The sequence below is a fragment of the Heterocephalus glaber genome, unplaced genomic scaffold (genome assembly GCF_053883595.1).
Source record: "Heterocephalus glaber isolate CG9 unplaced genomic scaffold, H.glaber_assembly_v1.0 deba00000347, whole genome shotgun sequence".
Classification (NCBI taxonomy): Eukaryota; Metazoa; Chordata; class Mammalia; order Rodentia; family Bathyergidae; genus Heterocephalus; species Heterocephalus glaber.
Genome location: NW_028258143.1, coordinates 61,329,686 through 61,347,111, shown reverse-complemented (window position 1 = coordinate 61,347,111; position 17,426 = coordinate 61,329,686). Strand labels below are relative to the sequence as shown.

Below are 17,426 nucleotides of genomic sequence, written 5' to 3'. Positions count from 1 at the left end.
GAATTTAATAGTCAACATTTCCCTAAAACTTAACAAAAGATCTATTTGCTTCTAAAGCCTTGAAAACATATTACTGACAATCACAACATGGATATCTTAAAAAAGTGTGGATTTCCTGCCTGCATATCTATTTCCTAAGTTAGCTTTAATAAGAATAAATGCATTAGTGTAAAAAATTTGGCAAGAAAATAATCATGAGTAATATTTCCCTTGTATACTATTTTGCCTATTTTATTGACATAATATCTGGCATTTGCTGATTGCTTGTGCTCAAAGTACAGTATATTAGATTCTATAGATTTTACAACATTTTAGCCTCATTTTCCTTGGTTAACAACATTTTGTTTAGTTGCAATTCTAGTATGGATCTTACCCTAATTTCAGAGGCAAAATGTAATTAAAATACTTTTATTAACTACCTTTAACAGCTTCTTTTTTCTTAATAATTGGGTCAAGCATTCTAAGCAAGCTATCCAATATTATAATTGTAGCAGAATTTGATTTCCCATGGCTCTAAAAGTCACGTTGAATCTGAATACCCACAGTTTACAACAACTAACTAATTTGTGTGTGTGTGTGTGTGTGTGTGTGTGTGTGTGTTTAATCTTCTGACCATGCTATCTTTCGGTAAATTATCTTTGACACAAGATCATGATTCAAATTTATTCCACATGTTGATTTAGATTACACTCTGGCTACACTGCAGAGTAAAAATAAAATATGGTTTCCTGTGTAAGTGATGCTTTACCTATTGCTACTGAATTAACCATGAATTGTGATGAACGTAAGCATTGGGTGGGATGGTTTATTTTCTCTTTAATGTGAGAATGAGTTATTCATGCATCAGCTTAGTGGTAGAGTCACCATATTTAGTGTCGTGACTCAAAATTTCAATAGTACCAGAGCTTCTGTGTTAGACAAGGTCAGGTCCCAGAAGCTGAAACAAAGAACCCTCACTCACTTTGGCACCTGTGCTCCTGCAGGGCTGCTGTGATGGCAGGGTGACACGGTAGAGTCATCCAAGTGCCAGCTCTGGGAGTGGAAACTTGGACTGAAGTCTACCTCAGCTGTTTACAGCTCTGTGAGAAGCTAACAGCTCTGTTTCCTGTGGTGGGAAATCAGGCTGTTATGAGGATCAGGCTTTTAATGTACAGACAGAGCAACTGCAGCACAGTTCTAGGTCAATGCCTGGACTGAATGAATCCTGGATGAATAGTATTGGTATTATTAATAGTAATTTTATTTGAAAGATGAAAAGTGGGGAAGGAGCAAGGGGGATCTTGAGAGTCAGTGCCCCCCTTTTCCGGAGACCTTCAGCCTATTAGTTTTGTTGATCATATGAATCTAAAGAGTTCTGAAGCCCCACTTAATTACATATTTTTCTTCCAAAGCGTTCAATTTCTCAAAATGAATACAACTACTATACATTACAAACGTACACTAAATAAATAAAAGACTTTTACGATGCATGTAGAATAGTGTCTTTTGAAAATGGCCAAGGATACTTTCAGATAGAAAAATAAGACTTAGGAATTATAAGTTGGGAAGAAGGGTTGTGGGGTAAGAAAATACTTGTTCTTTAGGGGAATGTTAAACAGCATCATTCACAGATTACTCTGCTAGAAACTTCTTAAATCTATAAGAGTCCATGGCAAAATAGTGTTTAATTTTTGTGAGCATTTTTACATTTACAAACTAGCACCTTCTGTGTTCATATCCAGTAGGAAAAATACAATGTGATCAGAGATATTTAGAGATATGTTCCAATCCGGACTAAGGCAGGGCCAAATGTCATCTTTCTCCCTTTGATGCCTCTGCAGGGATCTTCGGAACTTAGTCATTGAAATGGTATTATCTACAGATATGTCCGGTCACTTCCAGCAGATTAAAAATATAAGGAACAGTTTGCAGCAGCCTGAAGGGTAGGTTATTTTCTTTTGTCACAGTAGAGTTCTGTGGGCTAGGACTCAGCAAAGACAAATTAGTGATTGTCCTGATAACGTGGACGTGTTCTTGCTTTGGTAGGCTTGACAGAGCCAAGACCATGTCCCTGATTCTCCATGCGGCAGACATCAGCCACCCAGCCAAATCCTGGAGGCTGCACTACAGGTGGACCACAGCCCTCATGGAGGAGTTTTTCCTACAGGTGCCCTTTTCACACTGCGCAAATGCTTTCAGACATGTGATCGTGCGTAGTGACGTACACCTTTTCTTTACAGGGTCCAGAGCTGGTGACTTACTGTTACCAATCAGCCACAACACACTCGTGGCAGTTTTGGGAGAATTTATTAATCTTTTAGATAAATATGTTAAGTAAACCGATGTAGTGTAATGTATCTTTAAAAGAGAACCACATTTTGGTTCTCGATGCCAGGAAAGAAAGAAAACAAACAGATTAGAATTGCTGTCTGCTATTAAGAGGTCAGAGCAGAGGCAACAAATGGCTTTCATGATGGAAAAGGCAAGGTGAGGGCTTTGACATTTCTGTGTACATCTTGCTGCTCAGAATTTAGTCCATTTGCACAGAGTTCAGCAGAGCATGAGAAACCCAGGTTTAGCTGGGTGGACATGTGCTTAGCTCAAACAACAGCAACCAAAAAGTACTATTTATGAGAAAACAGACCTGGAGCTGGAGAATGGCCGGTGTTCTCTGCTGCAAGTGTTCTCCTGGTTTCCCGTGCAGTGCCCCTGTTCTGTCCACCATCCTGCCCTCTGCCTGGGAAACCATCATACACATGTGATGCTAACCACTCAAAGGTAGCATCAGACCCCAAATGTGAAAGGCTCAGTCTCCCACAAGATTGGCTCTGCTTTGGATGCTAGCCACAAACAGGGCTGTAGGGCACCAGCCTGCTACAAATTTAGGGCTTCTTACCATTGACCCTACATGTGATCATTTCTACACAAACCACAGAACCTAGGAAATGCTACCCTTACGGTCTTATTATAAAACAATAATACGCGGATATTGATTCTGAACCCAGTAAGAGTGGAAGTGGTGTTTAGAGAAAGACCTGGAAGGTCCCGATGTGGAAGCCCATGCCTTCTTCAGGTGCAATAGGGGTGTCAGGCTCCCAGCTTATCTGTGTGTTCACCAACCAGGAGGCTTCCATGTCTGGAGTTTTTATCAGGATTCACTAGGTGGGCGTGATTGATTAAATTATTTCCCATGTGACTGAACTCAAATACCAATCTTCGCATTCTCCTTAGGGGGTCAGACTGGCCCCAAGGTCCAATTCTCCAATCACGGAGTCGGTCTTTCTGGTGAGAGGCCCCCACCCTGAAGCTAACGAGGGGGTCTATCAGAGGTTCTGTCACTCGGGAAATTCCATGTGCTTTTTGAAGCTTTGTACCAGAAAGAAGAGATAAGAACCTACTAAATTCTCTATCATACCATAGGCCTCTTTGGAGCAGTGTTTTATGTATTTTTAGATTATTTCATTTCTCAATATGGCTTTTTTATTTAGAATGTTATCTCCTGAGTTTATAGTCATTCTGGAGACATACACACCAAATATATGTCTATATTTTTTGTTTTTCCTGATGCTGGGGATTGAACCCAGGGCCTCAGGCATGGTAAACAAGCACTCAGTCACTCAGCTACAACCCCAGCCCTATATGTCTATATTTTGATAACTCTGATTTTCATCTGCTATTGTTAATGGATATGATTCACTTTCAATACCATTGCATATTCTTAGAGAAAGTTACAGAGTAGCAATACCAAATTCAATATCTTCAAAATAAAAGTAGTTTTGAAAAATATTTTGATACTTTAATGCACTTGAAATACACTAAATTTTAAGGTCTATCAAATTTGACAGACAATTACCTGCCATGGACAGTTAAAAATTATAGTTTTAGATATTCAACCAACCAGTAATCAGGAAATGATACATGTAAAGGGATCTTAGAAATCTCTAAGAATAACCTTTTATGTTAGAGTTGGAGAAACAAACACATGAAGAGAAAAAATGATTTTTGTCAGGTTAAGTTTTTTTTTTACATTGAATGATCACAGGAAAGTTTGTTACACGCAACTAAAGCAGTGTTTAGAGGTAATTTTATAGCTTCAAATATTTTCCTTATTAGAAAAGAACAAATACATAAAATCAAGTTATCTATGTTTCTATCTTAAGAATCTGTGTGAAATTAAGAAAATTGAACCACAATGTGTTGATAGGAAGAAGTCATAAATATAAAGGCAAATATCAGTGAAATAAAGCAAAGATAAACAGATAAAGTTAATAAAGATAGCACTTGATTCTCTGAAAAAGTAATGAGATTACTTGCAGTATCAAAGAGGAAAAATTACCAATGGAACAGGAATATCATTATAAATCTTACATATGTCAAAAGGATAAAAATATTAGGTACAGTTATGCCTAAAATTGACAACATAGATAAAATTGTCAAATTCTCTGAAAGATAAATTACCAAAACAGACATCAGAAAAAATTATTTGAATATTCATGTATCTATTTTTAAAAATTGAATTTTTAATATAACTCTTCTCATGATGAAACCTCCATGCTCAGGTGACTTCACCTTATTTCTGATTTAAATCCCCATTACTCTTTAAAGAGATGGTAATTCTCTCAAAGATTCCAGGGATAAATAATTCTAGTCTTATGCAATTTTTTTTAAACAGAGAGTAAGAGGAAAATTTTGCACCATAATCCCTCACAAAACCTGACAGTCTTTTCAAATAAAGAAAATTACACACTATATTTGTCATGAAAATGATGGGAAAAACCTTAAAATATTAGCAAGTCAAATCTAGCAAGATAGTAAAAGAATGCATATCATGGCTTGAGTATGAATATTCAAAATTCAATTAAAGTGATTCACTATGTTAAAAGGAAAAATCACATCATATCAGTAGCTATATAGAACGCATTTGACAAAATTTAATACACACTAGTTATAAAAACTCTCAGCAAGTAGAAATGGGAAACCTTTTACAACTTGAACTTCAAGAACTTCATGGCAAAATACTGAACACTTTTATAGCAAGATCAGGATATCTAATATAACCACTTCTATTCAATATTGCATTTGAAGTTTTATGCACTGTAATAAGACACTAAAAGGAAATAATGAATAGATTGGACAAAACTAAATAAAACTATCCTTATCTGCAGAAGCATGAGTGTCAGCATTTAACACTTTGAGGAATTTACCAAAAGTTACTAGAAACAGCAAGTAAATTTGACAGAGTTGTAGGAGCAATTGTATTTCTGTGTGCTGGCAGCAAACAATTTAAAAATTAAATCTAAACACATTATTTATGATAACATAAGTTAATAAAATCTGAGAGAATGTATTTAAGTGCATACAAAATCTCTGGACAGAAAAACCACAAAATATTGTTGAAAGAAAATTAAAGCCCCATATAAATGGGAGAGAACCCATAATAATGGATTGAAATACTCAATGTTGCTAAGATGTCAATTCTTCCAAAATTGGTTAATATATTTAACAAATCAAAAACTGTCAGACTTTTACATAGCTATAATCATAGACAGGGATGTAAGAATCTAAATTATCCCAAACAGTTTTGAAGACCAAGAAGGTTGGATAGCTCATACTTTCTTACTACCTGCGTTAGTATAAAGCTGCAGTAACCAAGGCAGAAAAACACTGGGACAGAGATAGGCCAATAGATCAGCAAAATAGAATGACGATTTCAGAAATAGAACCAGGCACAGACTCTTATGTGCTTTCCTCCAAAGGCACCAAAACAACTAAATGGGAAAAGTCCATAAGTGGAAGTGGAACAACAATTATTAAGTGTACAGGAAGAAAAGAAAACTTACTCTCTACCAAAACCTAACACACACACACATAATGCAAGATGCACCATAAGCTTAAAATAGATCATAAAACTATAAAGCTCTCTCAAGAAAACACACAAGAATCTCTCTCATCTTGGAGAAGAAGGCACAGAAAGTATTACCTATAAAAGAGAAAATTAGCCAGTGGACAACAGCAAAATGCAAAACTTCTGTTTTTCCAATGATATCATTAAGAAAAGATAAACCATAAACTGAGAGAAAATATTTGTAGTACTAAAATATGTCCAAGAACTGTGTTCTCTTTGGATAAAGAATACATAAAAATAAAGGAGATAACCTGGCCAGCGTAAACAGACACTTTGTAGAAGAAAATTCACATATAAGTATGCTCGTTGTTTCTTTATCAAAGAATTACAAATGAGAGACCACTACATCTTACCAAGAAAGGCTGATATAATGTGTTACCAAGAATGTGGAAAAACTAGAAGTATCATCTATCAGTGGTGGAAATATAAATCACCATTCTGGAAAACAGCTGACTTACAGCATCTACTAAAATTAGACTTAATATTCCTTAACCCCAGAATTTCCATGCCTAGGTGTATAACCCAGATAAACTAGCACATATGTTCATCAAATGTCATATAGGAATAGTAACAACAATAGTTATTCATAGTAGCCCAATGTAGGAAATAGTCTGAATATCCATCAAAAATAGCAGTGGATACATTATGGTATAGTCATACAATGAAATATGCAACAATGAAAAATAGGCTATAATGATGAATTTCAAAAATGCATATTATTATTCAATTCATATGAAGTTTAAAAACTGGCAAAGTTTATTTTTGGTGATCAAAATCAGAATAGTAGGCACCTATGTGGGGTAGGATTTCTTGGGAGATGTTAAGTGAACTTTAGGATCAGGATCTATATCTTGATATGTCTTACAAAGAGTGCTTGTGATTATAAACTTCAAATTTGCACTTGTTTTCCTCAATTAAAAAAAATAATCAGAATGAAATTACCTCACCAATGACTTAAATTTTTAAAAACCTAAATAAGACATACTGTTAACAATTTCCAATAAATAACAGAGACCCTTGCAAATTACCATTAGATCTCCAAATACAATCATGACCATATTATTGCTTTGTTTTACTGATTTCAAAGGAAAGAATACCTGATAGAGTAATGAGTTCAATGAAATTAAGATTTATTTTTTTGAAGTTCATCACTATATTCTTGAATATTCTAGAAAGGTAATTGATACAAATAATGAGGCTTCAAGGATGCAGTGATTTTTGCCATTTGAATTTTGGGGTAGAGCAAAATTGTTCCACGAGGCTACAGAGGTCCTCTGTCATTCTCAGTCCCTGTGAACTGTGACTCACATCTGATTATGAAAAGATCACAACACACCCAACTTTAAAAGTTAGATCTTGTAGTAGGTGTAGTGTTATGGTACTTGGAAAGTTTCGTAGGTGTTTGTTTTGCTTGTTTTTAACCAGGGTCTAGGTAGACATGACAAGGATGTCTGTAATTCCAAAACGTTCAGAAATGGACACTCTTTGCCTGAGTGACCTTAAGGTAAAACACAGCTCAAAAGAGAGTAAAGTTTTTATGTGAAAATAGATGATTATAAAATCAAGCTGCTGTTGCTAGCACTGCTTTCTCTCTTCCAAATGGAAAAAGCTCTAGGATCATCATAATTTATTTTGCACTTGAGCTTTGAATAATGGAATCTTATAATGAAATATCATTTCTCACTTTCTGGATTTTTCAAAATCAATGACTTTCACATCCCCTTCAGACATGTCTAGAGCAAAACAAAAATGTGGAGGTTAAGGTCAAAATAAGTGAGTTTGTACTGCCAAGAAATACATTTTTCAAACAAAATGAGTTAATCTTTATAAGACTTAAATTAAAATATGATATTGACTCCAAGAGGAAAAATGTTTTCTTGCTTTCAACTGAATAAATCTCATAGTACCCTTACTTATTCTTAACCAAACCACATATTTTAGCTTTTTGGAGTTTAATATAGCAATGGAGTATGCATTGCTCTGAAAGTATCTGGCATATGCTATTAAACTGAATCTGTGTATCTATACAGATGTCCTAGAAATTGGCAGGGCTGCAATGATTCTTGCATGTGTTTTTTCATTTTTGTTCATCCTCATATAACCATCTGTCAAACTACCACTTTGTCAAACCCATGGTATTGATAGATACCTTCTTGCTATGCATCTAGCCAAGGCACTTGAGGTTTTTCATCTCAGACAGTGGAAACAGAACCTTTTATAAAGCAATTTGCAAATATATCCCTTTCTTCTTTCAGAATAAACTGAGAATTTAAACATTATCCCTTGTGATGGCATGGTTGTGCTAGATATTTTGAGGTAAATCAAAGATCTCTCCAGAAATCATCATAGCCCTCGGATACAGCATACATACACACAAACATTTTGTATTTCTTTTTTCTGCAGTGATGGGAATTGAACTCAGGGCTCTTGCATGCTAGGGCAGTGAACTATCACTACCACTGGGTATATCCCCAGTCCTTTCTTGTTAAATCAAGTATTTTATATATATTTATTAAACATAAGATTCCTGACAATGCAAAGTAGATTGATAACTGGATTTGGCTTCAGAAAAGAAAATGGAAGCTCTAGCTTTTCGTCTTTGCTGCGGTGCTGGGGGTGAATCTCCCCCTTAACTGTATGTTACCTTCTTACCTATGTCCCTTCCACCCCCGCACACATACACATACATGAAAAGCAAAGTGATAGAAGGAATGAGGGCTTTGTAGCTTTGTACAACACAAACCATGATACATGTGAATAACTGATAGTATTTGTTGCCCTTTTCTAAAAAGTTTTACATTTTTCCAGGGAAACGATTATGAAATGTTTCCTTATTTGTTAATTTCTTAGAATTGAACTTGAAAGAATCCTTTGTCCAGATCCTTTAAATTCCAGCAATAAGTGACTATCAAAAAACAAAATTTTAATTTTAAAAGCATTCTGAAGATAATTGAGGCTCAAAAAGTACCCAATTAAGCTTCCTTTTCCTCTCTCTGCAGAATATATAGCACTAGACTTGGAATTCCTTCAATAGATCTTGAATAAAATGAGACTGAATATAAATTCAAAACATCAGAAAAAAGTACTCAAAATACAGAGCTGATTTTTAGAACTTTTTAAGAGTAACAGTAAAAATTAAGTCAACTTGTGTTTAAGTGTGTGTGTTTGTGAATTCTTATTTCAGAAAAATGCAGAGCAATTTTGGGATGTGGTTTCTGTATCAATTTATTAATTTGTCTTCCAACTTCATTTTCCCAAGAACAGGATTAAATAAACACTAAAAATGTTTAAAACACAGTGTATTACTGGAGAAAAAGCCAGTGTAGACTCAGCTACTGGGATTATTTTTTAAAGTTCATCAATATTATACCATCTTTGGTGTAACTACCTAAGGTTCATTCTCTAAAGCCAGGGAAGACTCACCCTGAGGAGACCAGAATTATATCCAGAATTTGCAGTTCTGAGAAACACTTACTTCTGGCTCTTGAATAAGCAGCTGGTGGCAAAGGAGAAGCAAGCCCTCGACTCCAACACATTTTCACAATGAGCTTGTGATGCTCATCAATACAGACAGGGCCCTCATTTTGAGCTTTCAACAGATCAACCCAATTGACTCTGCCCACTCACTGCAGTGCATTTGGGACAAGTGCCATCCATTTCAACTAGAGCCATAGGAGAGAGGAAGGGAGATGGAGGGACCCGAGGTGGAGGGACTGGAGGGGAGGGGCCGGAAGTGGAGGGCCTGGAGAGGGAGGGCGGGGTGGGGGGGGAGTGGCAGTACCAGCCAATAGAGTAACTGCTAACAAAGGAAGACAGGTTTTGCTTCCTGCTGTCTTCAGAAAACACATTTGATGGGCATGTAAGAAGCTAGTACAATTAAATTCTTTACAGAGTTAACATTTCTTCATATTTTGTACTGTGAGTCTGATGACTATATAAATTATTCCCTTCTTCCCCTAGTTGACTTGTGACACATGAACAGAAAAATCTATATTTGGGATAAATCTACATATATTCATAAATATAATACCTTGTTAGCCAGAAGAAAGAATTAACTGGAAAAGTTATTTGAAAGGATAGGTCCAAATGGTGATTTTATCTTAAACAAAATGCAGTCAAGTCCCTCTATTTTCTTGAATATTACTAAGATAATATAAAGTATGTTATTTCAAAATAAATGTTCTTTCGTATAGCAATAGAAAAGCATTTAGTCCATTCTCAGCTAATGATCTGGCTTCAAAAAGACATATCTACAACCTTCAAAATTATATAAATACAAATAACCATACCTCTGAGCCAGTATATAACTTAAAATGTAAAAATGAAAGCTTCTAGTTTCAAAAGGCATAAAAACACCATAAATATTAATTACAGGAGTTGTAACATTGTATAAAATATGTACAGTCCTCACAAAATACAATTATACCATAGCATAAATTTTGCTGAAAGTGAAGGTGTAAGGTGCAATAATTGTTAAATTTCTCATCAGGTTTGATGGCTTTCTGAGAATTTAGAAGGGCTCATTTTTAGCAGAAGTGAAGGAAAGTCATTAGACAACCTGAATTCCTGCAGTGAGTTGTTCAAAGAGGCCAATGCTAATGTGCCTTCCCTTTTCCCAGTTAAACTCTCCCGCAGGACTCACGGTCCCTCAGATTCTACCCTAAGCTGTCCCACAGCCCCTAAACTGGTGGCCAGAGGCTTCCTGAATGGGGATGATACTGCTTCTCCAACTAAAATTTAGGTTAAACAAGAAGCTTCTCAAGATTTCTGTGTGTCCCCCGCTTCTTCCTATCTTTAAAACTATAGAGACTGTTTTGAGTTTTGAGAAATGGAAAAAAGAAAAAAAATGTGCTGTTTATTCACTGGATTTGACACCTGTTTGATGCCTGCCAGAGCCTTTTACACGGTTAGGAAAGCATCGAAGCAACCGCTAGCTCTTGGTCATGGCCTTTCAAAGAAGAAACCTCAACAGTCTCCTGAGAATTGCTGAGACAGATAGAACCTGCCCTGTGTGCACATCCAGCTGCTGCATTTCTCCCTGGCCAGCCTTGCGTTTGCTGCCTCCTCGGAGGCAAGCTCACCTCCTAGGACACAGTGCTGCGACCGAGGCTGGGCTGAGTGGCACTGGTTAATGAGCTGAGTTTAACCTGAGTTCAGAAAGCAGCATCCCCAAATGATAACACAACCTCCAGGAAAAATACAAACAAGTTGTCTTATCCAATGCCCATTCTCTTACTCTTGATTTTATCTTCATAAAAAGCAAATATTCCCTATTCAAGATTAGAGTAAGGAAACTGTGAAGTTGATCAAATGTATACTCAGAGCAAAACTTTACCTACCTTTCCCTCCTCCCTTAGTGGCACCCCCCTATCCTACTGAGTTTCTAGGTCCTCTGAGGTCTACAGGGCCCCTATTAACCTGCACTCATGGCCTTTATTCATGGTAAAGAATAACTAACACTTTGAAATATTTATAAATAAATTAAATAATTCATGCACTTAGCATTCAATGCACTTTAGCAGTGGAAATTTATATTCTACACTAATTGTAAAGTGCTGGAAGCAAAGAGAGCATTAAGTCATCCACTCCAGGTACAGGAAGTTAGCCCTCCATACAGACCTGTCAGTTGCCAGAGTTACTCATGAAGATGTGGTCATCAAACATTCTATACAATTGAGTTCAAGGAGAGTAAATCATCATAGTGCCTGTTTGAGGCCTATATTATCATTTTTGCTTCTAAAAAAGGACCATGTAGTATAAAAACACACCTATTAAGTTTGTGTCCATAAAATAACACATAGCAGTACCCTGACCAATAAAAGCAGCTAAAGGCAATTTATTGTCTGCATTTAATAAATAAAACCATATAATCAATCAGTCACTGAAAGACCGTTCTATCTACAGATACCAAAAAAATAGATTCAATATCACATTTCCCATGAGGTCTATCATTAAAATTATATTTTAACATAAACAATGATATTATTCAATAATAATCTGTAAATGATATTACTGCACATTATTCCCAACATCTTAAAAGTCAGATCCTCTTATTTGTATTAGCAGCACCAACACTTGCTTTTGCTCAGATTGGAGCCCCAAGAGTTAGTGTGAATTCACCTCAAACACCCCTCATACTGCTGACAAATTAATCGTTCAAAAGTGGAATACCTGTCATGTCAATTCCTTGCTAGAAAAGAGGGAGGAAAAAGCCAGTGCCTCTCCATTACATGCTAAATTAAGTACAAATTCCTTTTTGCTGTGGCTTAAAGCAAAAATCCAACATATGCATTAGGCATCATGCATACCTTTAATTTACACAGCACACATTGTTGCTGTTATGCTATGATTCCTATTGGCTAAATGTATCACTGTTTACTAAATTTTAGCCACTGACCCTAGGCTTCACGTGAACTATCTCAGATAACCCCAGGGTAATCTCATGAGGGGATACTACCTTATATCTAAAATGAGTACCCCAAGGTCACAAAATGAGGTCAGGGATGAGAATTTCTTCTTCACAGACTGGGACCTGTGTGCATGAAGGGAGAAAATCCCCAGGATCACAGTGAGTCAGGTGACTCTTCTGACTCCAAGGCCAATGGCATTAATAATCCCCCTCTGCCCTGAAGCTGGGTATAAAAATTCTAAGTGAATCTGATATTATTAATTAGAGCAGTTGCTTGCAGAGCAACTCTTATTCCCTATTTTCTAAGTCATGATATAGTAAGGTGTTCCTGCTTATAGCTACTTGGCCTACTTCCTTGGTGATCCCAAATATTTCTGATTTCAACTTTCTGCATGTAATTAGAGGCATGGCTCAAATGGAATGAACCAGAAACATCTTAAAACAAATTCAAAGTGGCCTATTGACAAGATGTTGTAAAGATGGGGTAAACAGATGTTAGTGGAAACAGACTGCAGGGGAAACTAGAAGTCCTCAGCCAGGTGTTGCTTCTTAAGGTATGGCCTGATACAGGCAGGGAGCTCGTGAAGGTACTGAGTCCATAACTGGGAAGAAGCCTCCCAAAGCATCTATCCCAACAGCCAGGCATTTGGAATGAACAGGATCATAGAAATTCCCTCCTCTTTCTTCCATTAGCACAGCATCTTATAAAAAAAGGAAAGAACCAATATTTGATAAACCCTGTGAGAATAAAAATTTGCCAAGAGCAACTGCCTATATTTTAGATGAAAATGTAGTTACTTTTCATGATGTTAAATGCAAATATAAATGGACTTCTTTAACATATGCTCAATTAATCTGCTTTAGGCAAGAATAAAAAAGTGACATTTCAATTTTCTCTGAGAGAATACATTAAAATAAAAGTATGCATGCAGAATGTAAGAATATGGAAGATATTCTTCATTAGTTTTTATGAGATTTAATAAAAGAATAAATAAAAAGATGTTTCAAAATTCTCCTACCCATTTACTTTGAAAAAACCTCAATTCACAAAATCTTGATTCTGAAGCTTTGTTGATATATCTGATATAAAAAATAGGAGCGGAAAAATCCATGCACTAGACTATTAAATGCCAAACAATATTCAAAATTATGGTAACTAGAAAATTCCAAAGAGCAAATGTTTGTCTCTTGGCAATCAAGGGGTTATAATAATAAAGCAAAGTTGACAGATGCTAAAAATGTTCATGACTTCCCCTCACAGAAGGATTTCAAAAGACCATCCAAGAAAAGTTAGGAAAACTTGGACTTCAGATTATATACACATAAATAGGTTAAAAGGTCGTGCCTGTTAATAGACGGAAGATGCAGCTCTTTTAGTTTTTGTGTGTGTGGGGGGCTCAGTACCTTAGGCTCTCCCATGTCTGTTCTAAAGCACTTTTGTTTCCCCAGGGAGATAAAGAAGCTGAACTGGGACTTCCATTTTCCCCACTTTGTGATCGCAAGTCAACGATGGTGGCCCAGTCACAAATAGGTAATGTGGAAGACAGGTGGTCAGGGAGGGTGGGTGTGGCTTGTCAGTTTTCGAATATGTCCACCACATGGTTCAAAGCCTTCTAGCCAAACCTCCCTTTATTCTCATGATAAATTTTGGCTTTAGACTGAGATATTGCTCAATAACAATTATTGAAATAATTTCACAAAATAAATTCAATAAAGCAGCACTAGTCAATCTTATTACTTTTTTTTTTTACAAAATAAAGGACTTTCTTGTGCAAAGAAGTATATTTTTTGTTTTGTTGCTGATTACTTAATTTGAAAAATGCAAGACAATTCAATGAAAATATTAACATTCGCATTCTGTTATTGGCTGTTTCCATAGTATGCTTAACATACAAGCTCATATTCTTTTGGAAAAACAGTTCTTGTGATATGAATAGATAAGCCAACAGCATGAATTTTGCAAAATGATATTGCTTCCAGTCATATGCATTCTCATCTGTATTTGTGCTGGGAGCTTCCCCTGCAACTCATTATTAAAACACTGGATTGCACGCTGCAGGTTGAAGTATTGGTAAAAGCCGTTTCCCCGAAGCAGCACCTTCATTACTGAGTCACAGCATCAATAAACAAAGTTTCTGTCCCACCTCACATTCCCCAGCAGACCCACCTTGAAGATGCAGGGTGGTCAGAGGGCTGCTGGCTGCAACATCTCCCTCAACACCAACTTCCAGCAGCTATTTACCTCCGGACGGAAGCCTCAGGGCCTGTAATTGTTTAGGAAGCGTGAACGCGGCAGCTGAGGCTTTGCCTAGCAAGCTGGGAAGGTTAACATCCGAGGCTTGTTGCTCTGATTTAATTGCTGCCACCTCTGGTAGTAGACCATCTACGTTTCCCCGGCATTTAAAACCATTACAAATCTCAAAGTAACACCCTGAATGGACAATGAACATCGCTTTAATTTGAAGTTATCAATTAAGACCCATTTTTAAAGTTTTATTTTTAATTAGAAATGTGCCTGTATATTTACCACGAGGAGTCTAGTTTCTCGCAATGCCAATTTTATCAGGTGTTTGGGCAGGTAACCTTCATGTGTGGATACTTCCGAGTGATTACCACCTCACGCCACTCTTTCCATCGCTCGCTTGTATTCATGTGGGACTGGGTCTCAGGCAACACACACTTGATGGCAAACACCTGCCTGGCCCTGGGGTCACGGGGTGCTGAGATACACGCCGAGTTTAGACATAGCTGGTGTCTCTTTCTCTACCTTAACACTGCGTGCTAAAAGTTCCCGGAGGAGAGCGGCCTGTTCTTTATGTGTCACTTCCTACCTTGGTAAGTACTGTAAAGTAAAAGCCTTCTTTCAATCCTGCCTTTCAGAGTGGTGGCACGAATGCTGTCTCCAGAGATGTCACTGTTCTCTGCTGGCCTGACAGCACACACTCACACGCTACAAACCGGCACTTCACGTCCAGGGAATAATAATTAACAATTTGAAATACTGACACACAAGCAGAAAGCGCTGAAGAAAAAAAATCACTTTCCTGGAGCCTGGGAAAAAACTACCAAAAATTAGTTTGTTGTATTGGAGCTTGGATATGATTTCTTTTGAGGCAATAATAAAATTCAACCAAATGAAAACTTTTCTAAAAGGATGATGATCTTTCTCATTGAGAGAGGAAACACATTCCCTTTCAGTAGATTTGAACCTATTGTTAGCAACAGTGTATAAGACTGAACATGAACTAGGAAAGCCAATATGCTTCAGGTAGCAAAGTAAAATGTGCTGCTTTTACAGCTTGATGTATTATTTTCTATCAAATGGTCTCTAAAAATTGTGTTATTGAGTTAAAATGTCAAAGTGTAAACAGAACTAATATTACAGTTGATACTGGCTATTCCGGGAATGTGCCGGTATCCCTTAGTCATTATGACGTTAGGATTCAGGAAATTATAACACTTGAATTTAGCTCTCTTTGCTTTTGCTTTTTTTTTTTTTTAGGTTTCATTGATTTCATAGTAGAGCCAACATTTTCTCTTCTGACAGACTCAACAGAGAAAATTGTTATTCCTCTTATAGAGGAAGCCTCAAAAGCCGAAAGTCCTAACTATGGAGCGAGCAGGTATTTTTTTTTTCTTTTGCGTCATTTTTCATGTTTGTGATGTTTAACAACCTTGTACTCAATGATCATCCTTATTTTTACAGCTAGGCAGGACATTCTTGCAAGAATTATTAGACAGTACTGCCACCTAGTGGCTTTTTATTGTGTTGCATCTGCCTTTGACATTTAGAACTGATGTCCACAGTTTGAAAACTTATATATCAAAAAATATCAACCAATAACCAATGCTGGAAGGGCTGTGGGGAAAAGGAACACTTCACTGTTTCTGGGAGTGTAGACTGGTGCAACCACTGTAGAAATCAGTGTGAAGATTTCTCAAAAAACTAAAACTAGAGATTCCATTTGACCCAGCTATACCTCTTCTTGGTATCTTCCTGAAAGAATTAGAAGCCTCATACCACAGCCATATATGCACACCCATGTTTATAGCAGCACAGTGTGTAATAGCTAAAGCTTGGAAACAGCCCCAATGCCCATCAACTGATGAGTGGATAAAGAAGATGTGGGGTTTTTTGTACAATGGATTACTACTCTGCCATAAAGATGAGCTTCAGACATTTATAGCTAAATGGATGGACCTTGAAACCATACTCTTAAGTGAAATAAATTGGACACACATGTTTAAATACCACATTGTTTCTCTTGTGTGAGAAAATGAAAGTGGAAATAAGGACTGAAACGTATAGTGGATGTTAGGAAATGGGAAGAAAGTGTTCAAATGGGAAGGGGAACAAGGGAGGAGGGACAAGAAAGAAAGTCAAAATGGAGGGAAAAATGGAAACAAAGCTTTTGTGCATAGGGAGGGGAGGGAGCTTGGGGGGGATGGGATAAAATTAAATTAAATTAAAATTTTAAAAAATATATAGTGGAGCACCCTGAGGTACGGAAAGTGCACCAGAGGAGGGAGGCCAGAGAGGTGGGCAGGGGCCACTGCGTGCTCTCACCTGGGCCTGATCGTGGGCTGCCCTGCTTCTCTGGCTGGTTTTGTCAGTTTCTGAGCCTTCGATGACCTTGTGTCTTTGGGCGTGTTTGTGACCATAGCTCAGCCACCCTCGTGGGACTGCACATTGCCGATTCCATGAGACGCTCAAACATGAAGGGCTGCGTGAGTGACGGCAGCTGCTCCCCGGACTACTCGCTGGCCGCCGTGGACCTCAAGAGCTTCAAGAACAACCTGATGGACATCATCCAGCAGAACAAGGAACGCTGGAAGGAGCTGGCCGCGCAAGGTACAGTGCTGTGCGCCTTGCTGCTCACTCTCGTCTTAACTCCTCCTCCAATGCTCTGAATTTCCTTCCACTCAATTTTTTTCTTTTCTAAACTATGCAAGTTCTTGGTGGTGTTGGGAATTTGGCTGCCCTTGGATTACTCATGAGGTGGCTCTTCTGTTCAATAAAAGGGGACTTTGCTCTGTTTTCCCTGCATGGCCTGCAGATGCATGTCTGTGGGCAGTGGCGACCTGGATGTGAAGGATGGACGGGTCAATAAAATGGTGAGAAAACTTTGTGGT

At 37.3% G+C, this 17,426-nt stretch overlaps 1 protein-coding gene and 1 long non-coding RNA gene across 12 annotated transcripts in view; one reads left to right on the top strand and one right to left on the bottom strand.

The window, feature by feature from the left end:
• LOC110346352 (uncharacterized) overlaps positions 1 to 14,693 on the bottom strand; it is a 323,700-nt gene extending 309,007 nt beyond the window's left edge. The window contains exon 1 of the long non-coding RNA XR_002390338.2: positions 14,461 to 14,693. This is a non-coding gene — a long non-coding RNA (uncharacterized LOC110346352). The remainder of the gene's footprint in view (positions 1 to 14,460) is intronic.
• The window catches only part of Pde1a (phosphodiesterase 1A), a 309,018-nt gene that overhangs the window by 273,083 nt on the left and 18,509 nt on the right, over positions 1 to 17,426 (top strand). For all 11 annotated transcript variants that reach the window (XM_004868172.3, XM_087201204.1, XM_087201247.1 and 8 more), the window contains 5 exons: positions 1,821 to 1,922; positions 2,026 to 2,146; positions 13,743 to 13,824; positions 15,796 to 15,916; positions 16,958 to 17,145. In XM_004868172.3, coding sequence (XP_004868229.1) covers positions 1,821 to 1,922; positions 2,026 to 2,146; positions 13,743 to 13,824; positions 15,796 to 15,916; positions 16,958 to 17,145 — 614 coding nt within the window. The remainder of the gene's footprint in view (positions 1 to 1,820; positions 1,923 to 2,025; positions 2,147 to 13,742; positions 13,825 to 15,795; positions 15,917 to 16,957; positions 17,146 to 17,426) is intronic.